General features: G+C 35.2%; 1 protein-coding gene across 3 annotated transcripts in view; it reads right to left on the bottom strand.

The window, feature by feature from the left end:
* Positions 1–13,277, bottom strand: part of HAT1 (histone acetyltransferase 1) — a 45,941-nt gene that overhangs the window by 20,402 nt on the left and 12,262 nt on the right. For all 3 annotated transcript variants that reach the window (XM_037044457.1, XM_037044459.1, XM_037044458.1), the window contains exons 5-8: positions 2,758–2,937; positions 2,363–2,484; positions 1,758–1,862; positions 1,326–1,432 (exon numbers count right to left, since the gene is read on the bottom strand). In XM_037044457.1, coding sequence (XP_036900352.1) covers positions 1,326–1,432; positions 1,758–1,862; positions 2,363–2,484; positions 2,758–2,937 — 514 coding nt within the window. The remainder of the gene's footprint in view (positions 1–1,325; positions 1,433–1,757; positions 1,863–2,362; positions 2,485–2,757; positions 2,938–13,277) is intronic.

A 13,277-nucleotide genomic window follows, 5' to 3' on the forward strand; every position in this document is an offset into this window, starting at 1 on the left:
ACCTAAAAAGAAGTGTTTGTACTATGTTTCTATAATTTTACAAGTCACTAAGCTAAGGAAGATGTCCAAAAAATTTTTGATGTAAACTAACTTTAGCAATGACTGCTTTATCTCCGAAGCTTCCAAACCATTTTACAGTAATAAGAAAGTCAGATAAAAATATAATTCAACTCTACAAACATGGAACTCCCTTTTAAAAACAACATGCTTTCCCTCTAATTTATTGATCTATAGGATCACTTCAAAATCTGTTTTTAGGTAACTTTAATTTTATTTAGCCTGGACAAGCAAAACCACTATACTGCACAAAAAAGGAAGACACTATAATCTGCCTACTAGCCTATTTATATTCTTTAGTCCCACATCCAGTATATTTTTTGATGTCTTTAAACAAACTGATAAAATTCAAAAATAGTATTTTTGTTAACATTTTGTGAGTGTTCAGTGTTGCAGTTCACCTGATGACTGCTCATTTGTAAAAAAATTATGTCAAATTTTTTGTTTGGTTGGTTGGTTTTTTTTAAGAGAGAGGGGAAGGAAAGGAGAAAGAAAGGGAGAGGAACATCAATGTGTGAAAGAAACATGGATTGTTGCCTCTTGCATTCACCCTGACCAGGAACCAAACCCACAACCTAGGCATGTGCCCTGACTGGGAATTGAACCATCCAGCTTTTGCTTTGCTGGATGACATCCAACCGAGCCACACTGGTCAGGGCTGATGACTTCTCCAATTAAAGAGTAGAGTCTCTTTCCTTCTTCTAAGCATTCCCTTCATACTACTACTTCTATGGCTAATTCACACTGAAAGATCTTTTTAAAATAAATAGGCCTACATTTCACCCTATAAACTACTTTTGAGAAAGCACACATTTTAGGAACATAAAACATAGCTTTAAGAAATGTGTACTCTATTCAGGAACTACTTACCTTGGCGTTTTTTTTCTGCAGTAAGGTTTAGAATATTATGCCCCTACATGAAAAGCAGAGCATGGTCTCTGAGCAATACAACTGTTTTTTAAATAAAATGAACAAATAAGTTGTACCATACTGGCAGCATATTCATGCCTGACCAAGAATTCCCAATATATATTCAGTTCATTATCTTCAAATTGTTTAATAAGCACTTCACACATAGAGATGCAGTCCAGTCCCACAAAAGCTTATGATTTAAAATGGAACCTTAAGCCATCCTGAGACAGTTCCAAAAAGACCCAAGGACAAAGCTGTTTAAAACAGAATAGTTATCTCTCACAAAACACAAAAAAAATCAATCAGTAAAGATTTTTTAGAAAGGCTCTTTAAGTAACAAATCAAATTCTACATACCCGTAATATCAAGAACAGAAGGAGATGCCATGTAGTATCTATGAACTGTTTCAAGAAGTTGAGCACCATGGCCTTGACCTTGAAATGGAGTCAGTATCAGCATCTGACTAAATAAATGATTTTAAAATTAAAATATCACAAAATGACCACTTAAAAAATTGCAAATGACTAGAGTATTATGAACATTTTCAAGTCTATGTTCCTTTTCCCCCCTATCAACTGTCAAAAAATCCAGAAATCATTGAGATACTCCAAATTGGTTTAATCTTCTTCACTGTTTCCAAGGGAACAATGAAATAAGTCAGTACATAGCCAATGAATAATGGTGATTTTTTTTCTAAACAAATCAACACTATTATAACAAGTATTGGAAACTTCGGCAGTTCCTCCTTCTGAAATAAAAGACAAGGCACGTGTTATACTGCCAATTACCTTACACGTGGCCGGGTTTTGTCTGGGTACACATAGTAATTATAGACTGTCATGTAGCCTACGGTCGCAAAGAGTGTAGCTCCATCCTTATTATACTTCTCAAATCTGCAGATAAAACAGAAAGCCAAGCAGGTCAATTACAGTCACGCTCCCATGCAGTGTCCATTTTCTTTTCCATTCTCTGACTGAATTTTCAGTGTCAGCAAGCTACTCTTTGAGGACCCAATGGGTACACCTGCTATGTTCTGAATGTACAATTCACTTAATTGGTGTGCAGCAACTTGGACAAATCAGACCTCTTTACATCACTTCAGTGCACTTGCCTATTATAAAGATGAATAGGTGGCAAGTAAAAGAAAACACAGGCAAAGCTCATTTTACTGTTTAAGCCTACATTCAGGGGCCTAACGGACAACAGCATTTAATTCAGCTCTATTCTCAAGGTCTCCCAAAGCATAATGAAAGAAAACTCAAGCCTCATAAACAATAGTTTTTCTTTCCTGGGAAAAATATCATTATACTGTCCCAATAATTGGGCCGCCACAATTAAAATGGTGGCTTTGTGGAGGTAATAAGGTCTACTGTGGCTTTAGAACTGTACTTACACTAGAAAGTAGTGCCATCTTTCATCATCCACGTCAATAAAGCTAGCAGTTTCAATAAACCACATCAAAAAGGTCTGAAGCCTTTCATGATACTCTCGAAAGCCTCTACATGTCATGTCAGCCTAGGGAAAAAGCCAGAGAAAGTCAGGTGAAACGCATCAGAGGTAAGTGAGAGTGTGCAGAACACAACACAATCCTGTGGGAAAATGTTTAGGAGTCTCAGATTAAGATGTGTACACAAACACACATACAAAGTAGACCTTTGTTTTTTAATGCTGACAAAAGTTTGTTTCCTGAAGTTCGAATAAATTACTGAAAATAACCACAAAATAGCACACAGGTTTCCAGTATGTGGAGTCCTTTCACACCCAAGACATATTGAGATTTATTTTTACCTTGTATATCTGAAAGGTAAAATTTTCTCCTCCTGTTGGACTTAAAACAGAGTATGTATGGAGCAAGGTTCCAAATGGCTTGAAATCAACTTCTTTTTCCAGCAAAGAAAGAAAATCATTTGTGTTTGTGCAAAATCCAGGTGGAATGATTTGTCTAATTTTGCCCTCGACATCATCTGCCTAGGAAATGGAGATTAAGGGACATAAGAAAACAATAACAAATTTGAATTTTAGTTGAATGTGCTTAATTTCTTTGAATTGAACAAAACCCACAAAGATCACAAAACTTCAGCCCACAGTTAAACTAAGGAACTAAACATGCAGTGAACTGGAAAGGGTGGAGTTCCATGTGCCTAGGGTACAGCCACACAAATATGAGATGAGCATAAGCATAACAGAAGTAAAAAAGAGGGGGCAGGTAGCCTCAAACCAAGTGCAAGAATGAGAGCTATTAAAATTTCTAATATCATGTAGAAAATGCTGACTCTATCCCTTCAGAACAATTTGAATTGGCCAAAACAAAAGACTGCTTATTATTTAATGTGTATCAAGGAGACCACATTGTCCAAGACATGAAGAGATCACCAGGAGTAGTGACATGACGCTATAGTCTGACCAAAGGGACAGCAACCTCACAATGAACAAGCAGACAGGTCATAACTCCCTTACACACCAAACTCAAAATTAAGATAATTTAAAAAATATGCCCCGTTAGGAAACAGATACATTGTATGAATAGATATAATATCCACTTGTCCCTATAATGTAATATAATTCTTATGGACTTAGATTTGTGACAGTAAAAAGAGACAAGTCTGGGCAACAAAATTAAACTCACAGATTAAAATTACCCTTGATAAACAACCTCAATGAATGTTAAAACTATCAGCTGAGCAGACTTCATAATCCTTTTCAAAACCCGAAAAGACCACTTGATTGAATACATTTACTACTTCTCTTTAACCATGAATATTTGATGAAGTCTTACAATAAAGTATTACTGCTTCTCACCAGGCAATAAAACTTAATGAATTGGTCTCAACTTAACAAAACCTTATCCCTCAATACAGTCCCTAAAAGCCTGACATTACATTCAACAAAATGAGCTTGCAATCTATTCAAACTTTTTTCTGAACAATGAGGCCAGGTTTTTACTTAATGGAGTTTGCCGTGAGTTCAGCTGTAATGTTTGTATTGTATCTATTTCCACAAGGACTGACACAAGAACACTTTGTGTTAACTTACTAAGCAGCTCTTTCATACCGTTTACATGCATGATGGGTGTTAGTTCTAAACCAAGACCCTTGCTACTTAGCATTCAAAACAGGGAAATTAAGATGCTTAGGACAAAATACACTACAAAAGGCTAATATAACATGCTACTAATTCCTGTCCTTTCAACCATCTTTTAACTAAGTAGAAGCAATGCACCTGCAGATGAATAACACTTTATTATCATTCAGTTACATTTTAGGATACAGAACTGAGGATGGAGTTTATCACAAACAAGTTTTATTTTCAGTGCTTTGGTACTCTCAACATTTATATATAAGTTGTTTAGAGCTATAAGAAAGAGAGCTACTATTTAAAATATAGCTCTTCAACATTTTGCCCAACAGCTTATTTTTAATATGTACAGCAGTCCTTGCAATCCATTCACACTCAAGATCAGAAAAACTGCAGCTGATAGGATTATTTTGATTTTAAAAGTACTATTTGGTAAATGTTTCTCCTTGAAACTGCTATCTAATGTGAAGAGATCATCTTAAGCATATTTTATACAATCTATAATCTCAATAATTACAAGAGGGAATTGTAATTAATAAAGAACAGTTTTAATACATCTGCTGTGTGGCAATTAATATCCAAGGTAGTGATGGGTAAAGTAGTGTAATTTTAGTTCAAGTTTTTAAAAAGTAACACTATTTAAGTAACTATGTTTAGAATCTACCAGTTTAAAAGAAAACACTTCAAGGCATTTATAGTATATATAATTTTAACTTTTAAAAAACTTTCCCTATGTCCTTGTCTTCTCAACAAGGCATTGCAAAGCATAATCAAATAACTTCACATATTTTGTATCAAATGTACTTCAAAGATTTCTTAGACACTCTTAAGTTTTGAGTAGCAGTTCTCATTGAAGACACAGCAACACAAAGGTTTGAGCTCAACAAAGTTGGACGAGAGTTATTGTTTAACTTTCAACTTTCAAAGGATACTTATTTATTGTAATATCCTCCAATATTTTGCTCTAGGCAAGTTTACACTTTAATAACTTTCACGGGGAATAAAAGGCTAAGTTTAAAAATAAGGAATTGTTATTTGTAATAAATTAGAGAAAACGTACAGGATAGGACAAAAGTAGGCTTACAGATAGCTGTATGGAAAAGAATACAGTAATTAATAAATAATAATGCAAAAATAAACTATGTTTCATGCACTCACAACTGTAAACCTGCTTTTGCTCCACCCTGTATATCTAATATATTTCCTAAAATACATAAGATAGTTTCCAAATAGCTTTTCCAAACCTAGAATTTGGAACTTGAGTTCACTAAAGAAAAAATGTTTATATTCCTCTGCTAAATAGATTCTGTCTTGGGAAAAAAATTCTATAGCCACCATATCTTTGAGAGCTGTACTCTTAAATACATTTTAGTTCAGTTAAAATATTCATTTTTCATAATTGATTACTGGCCAGGTAATAAAATCATCACTAAAGAAAACCTTCATCAAACCACTTTTAACTGAATGTTGAATTAAAGATTAACTGAAACCTTTAGTTCCAATGATTGTGGCTAAAAGTTTAGATTCCATTTTTGAAACCTGTGGAAAAATCCCACATCTTGATGAGTATAAAACTTCAATTAAAATTATGCAAATATATAGTCATAGAAATAACCAATTAAGCTGAATAGATCAAGAATTCAAAATAAAATCTGATACCTTTAATTAATAAAGACATGCCTTACAAATGTTTTCCTAACACCTGGCAATTTTTTTTTAAGTATAAAAGTATTCTACTTAGGTCTTATGTGAGGTGCATCATGACAAAATGTTTTATATTGTATACTCTCTCACTATGGTCATTTCAACTCCCAACTTCTATACATGAGATGTACCTATGAAGCAATTTTTGCCTTTTCTCATCACTGCATAAACCGATATGCCTGAGAATAATTGGCAATCTGCTATAATAAAACTATGTTTACATTTACATTTATACACATTTGAAAACCAAATTACAGTAAGTCCTCACTTAATGTCACTGATAGGTTCTGTGACTTTTAAGCGAAATGATGTATAAGGAAACCAAGTTTACCACAGACTAATTGACATAAACAACGGTTAAGTTCCTATAGCATATCGTCAATGCCATAATGACACTGAACGAAACAAGACTATTCAACAACCTGCTATACCTCTTTAGTGTCTTAACCTAAGCAGCGCCATTTGTCTAAATTTGTCTGAGTTATTTTTGAAATAACAATTTTAAAGACATGTTGAATAAGCGGCACTTGCTGTCCTTTACTTGGCAGATTTAATATTAACTATAATTCTAAGGATACCTAAGATATTCTATAAATGTAAGCAAAGGAAATTCCATACCTACTTAATTTGCTAAATTGTAAATCCTCTGACAATATTTAAGTTGCAGAAATTTGATTATTTTTAGAGAAATTAACAGTTTAAACCTTTTCACTACCGGAAGAACAATGGGTGCATGATGTTTGTTTACACTGCACTACTGTTTTGCTATGTGAACTCACACAAAAAAATATTCCAAAATAAAAACCATATAATCTTAAATATCAATATATAATTTTAAGAATTTCTGTATGTAACCAATAAAATATAAAAAGCTTTAAAATAATATATTGACACTTTATAGTCCATAAAAAAGCATGACTCAAAAAGTCACAATTATCAAACAAAGAATATAGTGAAATATTAGTCTAACAAAGATTACTTTTCATTTCCTCAAGATTAAATCTTTGTTGAGAGTACAGGATTCTTCTGTAAGAGGCTAAAGAATTCAGAAAAAAAATTGTATCTGTTCTTATCAACCCTCAAATTCAATCTATATAATGGCAGACAAGATAGATAATTGAAATCTACCTTATCCATGTATTTTAACCCTCCTCTACCAAACCTTTTCCAGAAATGCTAGCAATTAGCAAGTCTGAACAATCTTACACATCCTTTCACTTATAAACAATGAAACGCCCTGGCTGGTGTGGCTCAGTGGATTGAGTGCTGGCCTGCCAACCAAAGGGTCATTGGTTTGATTCCCAGTCAGGGCACATGCCTGGGTTGCAGGCCAGGTCCCGAGTAGGGGACACATGACAGGCAACCACACACTGATGTTTCTCTCCCACTCTTTCTCCTTCCCTTCCCCTCTCTCTAAAAACAAATAAAATATATTAAAAAAAGCAATGAAACTACCTCAACGGAGGGCAGGAGATATTGATAAAAGCAAAGAAATGGACAACCACAAGATGAATAAACTATCAATGTGTGAATAATCAAATACTGTAAAATTCAGAATTTTGAATGAAGGCTTCCTTTAAAGGTGAAGCCTAGTGGGGATGTTTTACAGGCATCTTAATTATGACTAAAAAATTTTAGATGCAACTAGAGAACTAGAAAAAGAATGAATAATGAAAGATTAATGTAATGGTAAAATTCTAATAAGCAAACTTCTAAGCAGATTTGCTGTGGTTTCTGATGATCTAAATGGGTGCCTTTTCCATATGGAAAAATGCTACATAGTACAGTCTGCAAAATCTCAAATATGATATATAACAGACTCAAACCTAACACATCTCATACAAAAATCTGATACTCACCCCCAAATTTACTTTTCCAATCTTCCCTCTTTCAGTTAATAGTATCACTATTATTTAAGCAATGAGGTCTTCCTTATTCCTCTTTCCCCATCTATGTTTAAGTCAATAGCAAATCCTACTGGTTCTCCTTCCAAAATATATCCTCAACAAAACTAAACGTAGTAACACTGCAATGTACCAGTCTCCTTTCTTTCACTATTGTCCCCTATAGTGTTCTTCCCATAGCAGCCAGAATCATCTTTAAAGTATAAACCATATCAGATGTCCCCCATCTACTTAAAACCCGTAAAGGCTATCAACTATTCTTACCTCAAATGATCTAGTTTTTGCCAAGCTCTTCAATTACTTCCTATACTCCTCTCCATCACCACAGTGATTTAATGATGATGGCCTTTCTAGACTACAAAAATGCCGAGAGTATTCTCATCTCAGGACCTGTGCATATGCTGGTCCCTTTGCTGACTAAGCTTTTCCCTCACATTATTACATGGCTGGCTCCTCTTCACTGAGGAATCAGTAAAATGTTTCTTTCATAAAACTATATGAATTTAATTTGTTTACTATCTGTTTACTGACTGTTCCTGTTTGCTAGACAATAAGCTCCATGAGAGCAGTAACTTTGTTTTATTTGCCATTATATACCCAGTATCAAGAAAACAAGAGGCATGATAGAATAAACATTCTCACTGCAAACTGAGATAGAAGAGGTAAACACGTTCTCCCAACATCCACTACCTATTCTTTTATTTTTATAAGGGGAAAAAAGTGTTTCCTTGAATGTATAATTTAAATAAATGATCTCTGACCATAAAGCAAATAGATAATCCTACAAAAAGACATTATAAAAGATTGATTCCTTGTTCACAACATAGGACTTTTAAATGGAAAAGCCTGGTTTTCAAGAATGGAACAATTAGAAGTCAATGCAAATACATAGCTATTTTCACTGCACATAGTACTCGAAAGATTTATCAATAATTAAGTCAATAGTTCCTTTGAAAGAAATCAATTCAATACCATCAGCTGGAACTTAAAAACCCACCAAAACCCTCACACAACAGTGAATTTTGTACAACACAAGAAAAAAAAATACCACCTCTATTTTTAATAGGAGTAGCTAGGTGGGCTTGAGAATTAACAATCAAATAAAAAATATTTGGTTATGGAAAACTCCATATTTTAATAAGTCTGTGTTAAATATTAGTTTAGCTAAGATTAAATCTTTTCAAACAGCAAATCACCACAACTACAGCATTACTCAAACACTTTGAAATCTGCAAAATTTCCAAAAATTTTAAGAGACAAAAACCACTGAAAAACGGTATTAACTAAAGTTATGTATTATTTATCTGACAAGTTTAGCCATCTTGAATAGCACTGGGAAGTTAACAAAAAGGTAGTGCTCAAACTATTTCTGAAACTAAATTTGAATGGATATAAGACACTATTTTAACTTCTTTCATTCTCTAGCCGATTTATGTTATAGTTACATTAAGTTTAGCAATATGGTATTTTTACCCATAAGGAGATTGTCTGCAAGAGGGAAGCCCCTCATAACAGCAGTAAATTGAGAGCTAATAGCATAAAAGTATGAGTGTGAGAACAAAATAAATGTGGTAAAAATAGAAATAAAACTAGTAAGCACAAGAGCCAGGGCCCATTTAGAACTGGTCATAAATAATCCTAACATTTTTATTTTTATGTTTAAGTATATTTTTATTAATTCTGCTATTATAGGTGTTCCATTTTTTTCTCCCCTTGTACCCGCCTTCCCACCAGCATTCCCCTACCTTAGTTCATGTCCATGGGTCACACATATGTTCTTTGGCTTCCTCATTTACCACTCTATTCTTAACCTCCCCTATGTATTTTGTGTCTACTATTTATGCTTATAATTCCTTTTACCCTTTCCCCCATACTCCCCGCTTCCTCTCCCCACTGATAACCCTCCATGTGATCTCCATTTCTGTGATTCTGTTCCTGTTCTAGTTGTTTGCTTAGTTTGTTTGTTTTTAGATTCAGTTGTTGATAGTTGTGAGTTTGTTGTCATTTTACTGTTTATAGTTTTGATCTTCTTTTTCTTTAGTCCTTTTAACATTTCATATAATAAGGGCTTGGTAATGATGAACTCCTTTAACTTGACCTTATCTGAGTAGTACTTTATCTGCCCCTCCATTCTAAATGAAAGCTTCGCTGGACAGAGTAATATTAGATGTAGGTCCTTGCCTTTCATGACTTCAAATACTTCTTTCCAGCCCATCCTTTCCTGTAAGGTTTCTTTTTGAGAAATCAGCTGATAGCCTTATGGGAACTCCTTTGTAGGTTACTCTTTCCTTTTCTCTTGCTGCTTTTAAGATCCTCTCCTTATCTTTAATCTTGGATAATTTAATTATGATGTATCTTGGTGCGTGCTTCCTTGGATCCAACTTGTTTGGGACTCTCTGGGCTTCCTGGACTTCCTGAAAGTTTATTTTCTTCACTGGACTGGGAAAGTTTTCCTTCATTATTTTTTTCAAGTAAGTTTTCAATTTCTTGCTCTTCCTCTTCTTTTTCTGGCACCCCTATTATTTGGATGTTGGAACATTTAAAATTGTCCCAGAGGTTCCTAAGCCTCTCTTCATTTTTTGGAATTCTTCTGTTCTGGCTGAATGTTATATTTCTTCCTTCTGCTTCAAATCATTGATTTGAGTCCCAGTTTTCTTCCCTTCACTGTTGGTTCCCTGTATATTTTCCTTTATTTCACTTTGCACAGCCTGTATTTCTATCTTGCATCTATACTCAATCATTTCTGTAAGCATCCTGATTACCAGTGTTTTAAACTCTGTATCTGATAGGTTGGCTATTTCCTGGTCGCTTAGTTCTTTTTCTAGAGTTTTGTTCTGTTCTTTCATTTGGGCCAAATTTCATTGTCTCAGTGCACCTGTTATATTGTAAGGAGCAAAACAACCCACCTTGCTGCATCATGGCGCTGTATGTGGGGGAGGTGTCAGAGAGGGAACAAAAGGCCGCTTGCTCAACTCTCAACCCACTTTCAGTAACTTGCCCTGCTACCCACAAGCAAATTGGGCCATTCTGGTGCTGATTCCCAGGAGAGTCTCTCCAACGAACTTTCCTGTGGATTGAAGTTTCTTCCACTACCACAACCCCCACAGATTTTTAAAGCCAAAGGTTTTGAGGTTATAGTTTCTCATGCTGGAACCCTGCATTGCACAGTCTCTCGCTCCCCAGTTGTTCCTCCTGGCTTATTTGCTCACAAATGTGGAACCAACCAGTCTGCCAGCTGCTGCTCCTCTTGCCCCATCCACCAGCTTGCCACATGTCCTCTCCACCCTGGTTGCCCATCTCTGCCCCTCCTACCAGTCTGGATGATTGTTTCTTCTTTAACTCCTTGGTTGTTGGACTTCCATACAGTTCAATGTTCTGGCAGTTCCTGGTGGTCTTTTGTTTTTAAATTTGTTGTTGTCCTTCTTTGGTTGAGTGAGGAAGCAAAGTATATCTACCTTTGCCTCCATCTTGGCCAGAAGTCCAATCCTAACATTTTTAAATAGGATATTACTATACATTATGCCTAATACCACTAAGTATTATCTCCTACTACAGTCTTGCTTTTTTACTAGCCTTGTGACCCTGGACACACAAGTAAAAATCCCTTACAATAAAACAAAACAAAAACTTAAAAACGGCAAAAATCAACCATTCCAAATAATAAAAAGGGGTTTTAACAAAAAATAACAGGTCACGGGGATGGCAAAAGATTTAAGTCAGGAGTTTAAAGCCCTGGAAAAGCTGGCTTGTTAATGCTTTAGGAACTGTTACTTCTACAGAAGAAAGTTATGACATGCAGTGTGTACTAATACATGAAGATCTTCATTTTCCACATTTTAATTCTTTGCCTAGTTTTATGTAGCAGTATTATCAATAATATGACGGATTTGATCTGATAAAACTTGTTGGCTTCATAGGTCTGAAGAACAAGAGCTTTTATTACAACAATGAAGTTTCCAATTTTCCATTTTATAAATGTGATTCAGTGAGGTAATTCTTGACAAAAAATTTTAATGCCTTTTAACAGAAATACCCAGAAGCAAATAAGTCTAAAACATGCAATTTTCTTAAGTTCCTTCAAAGAGTCATGTCCATTCAAACATACAAACTATACTCAGCTCCATGCCAATATCCCCCAAAGTTTCAATCATTTCGACATTAACTCAAGTCCAAAATGTCATCACCTAAGTTATCTATATCAGTATGAGTGAGACGCTGGGTATGATACAACATGGCACAAAATGCCTTTCCACCTATGAAGCTAGAAAACAAAACTTATTTTTCCTAAACTACAATGATGGGACAGGCATAGGATAAAAGTTACTTTCCCATTCCAGAAAGAAGAAAATGGTAGGAAGACAGGAGTTACTGGTGCCAAGCAATATCAAAATCCAGCAGGTCCATTCCATTATATTTCAAAGCCTGGACATACTGTGGCCTATGGCTCTACATTCTGGGCCTGAAGCTCCACCCTCATTATCATCCTTTTTGTTGAAGGGTGTTTGAGGCTGAGTCCTGTTATGCACCTGTTCCCTGCCTACAGAATTTTGAAAGTTCATCAACCATTTCATCAGTACAAACTGGTAGTGTTTCCGCTGACGTAATATTCTCAAAACCCTTGTGAATCACCTGTGCATGTCACGAAGGTTCTCACCATTATATAAGATGGTCCTCCAAAGATCTTCCCTGATCCCTATTCCTGACTTTTGCTGAGACTACTGAGGAGATCCATGAGTCCCATGCCTAATCTCTTCAGCAAGAGCAAAAGGTTATCTAACCACACCCTTGACTTTCTCTCCAGAGCGCACTTTCCTTACTATGAAGTCTTCTAATTTTAGTGTCTTACACAAATTGGATAGGCTGAGAATCTCCCCAATCCAGTCCTGGATCTTCTTTTGCTCTAACAAGTCACCAGAAACTTAGAGGCTTAAAACAATAGAATCTCATTCTCTGCCTCGCAGAAAAGTCTAAAATCAATATCACTGAGCTCAAATCAACGTGTCAACAGGTTGACCACACTCCCTCCAGGTTCTAGAGGAGAAACTGCTCCTTGCCTCTTCCAATTTTTGGTGGCTACCAGCATTCTTTGGCTTATGGCCACATCATTCTGCTTCTGTAGTCACACTGCCATTTGGGGGGCCACAGTTCAGCCTGCCACAGATGTAATACAGGGTCTGACAGGAGTAACACCTGCCTGAGTGTGGATGGTAGGGTAATAATATGGGTGTAATAATTTATAGTTTTAATTTGAACATTTCACCTAAAGTGTCATATGGTGTGCTTGGGTGTGATACTGTTGTTTCAGAATTACATGGCTATGATTTTGTAATAAAAGGTTTTGTAATAAAAAGGGACGTTATTTGTGCCAGACTCTGTATAACTCTTCAATGTCTCTCTTTACCTTCACTCTCTTTTGGTTATTTGTTTCAAATAGTTTTATAATGTAATTAGCTTAATTATCCATTATCATAAAGGATTATATTAGCAAAATTTGTGAGATCAGACATGCAGCAAGGGAAATTTAAACAGGCAAATACTACACGAAGTAGAATAGAAAATTTAGCTATTTCCCTCCATCTTATTTAACTTCTGGAAAAAGAAGTAATTTTCATGTGCATCATAAAA

Source organism: Sturnira hondurensis, unplaced genomic scaffold, assembly GCF_014824575.4.
Source record: "Sturnira hondurensis isolate 20B ecotype Veracruz unplaced genomic scaffold, ASM1482457v3 Scaffold0004136, whole genome shotgun sequence".
NCBI classification, from domain to species: Eukaryota; Metazoa; Chordata; class Mammalia; order Chiroptera; family Phyllostomidae; genus Sturnira; species Sturnira hondurensis.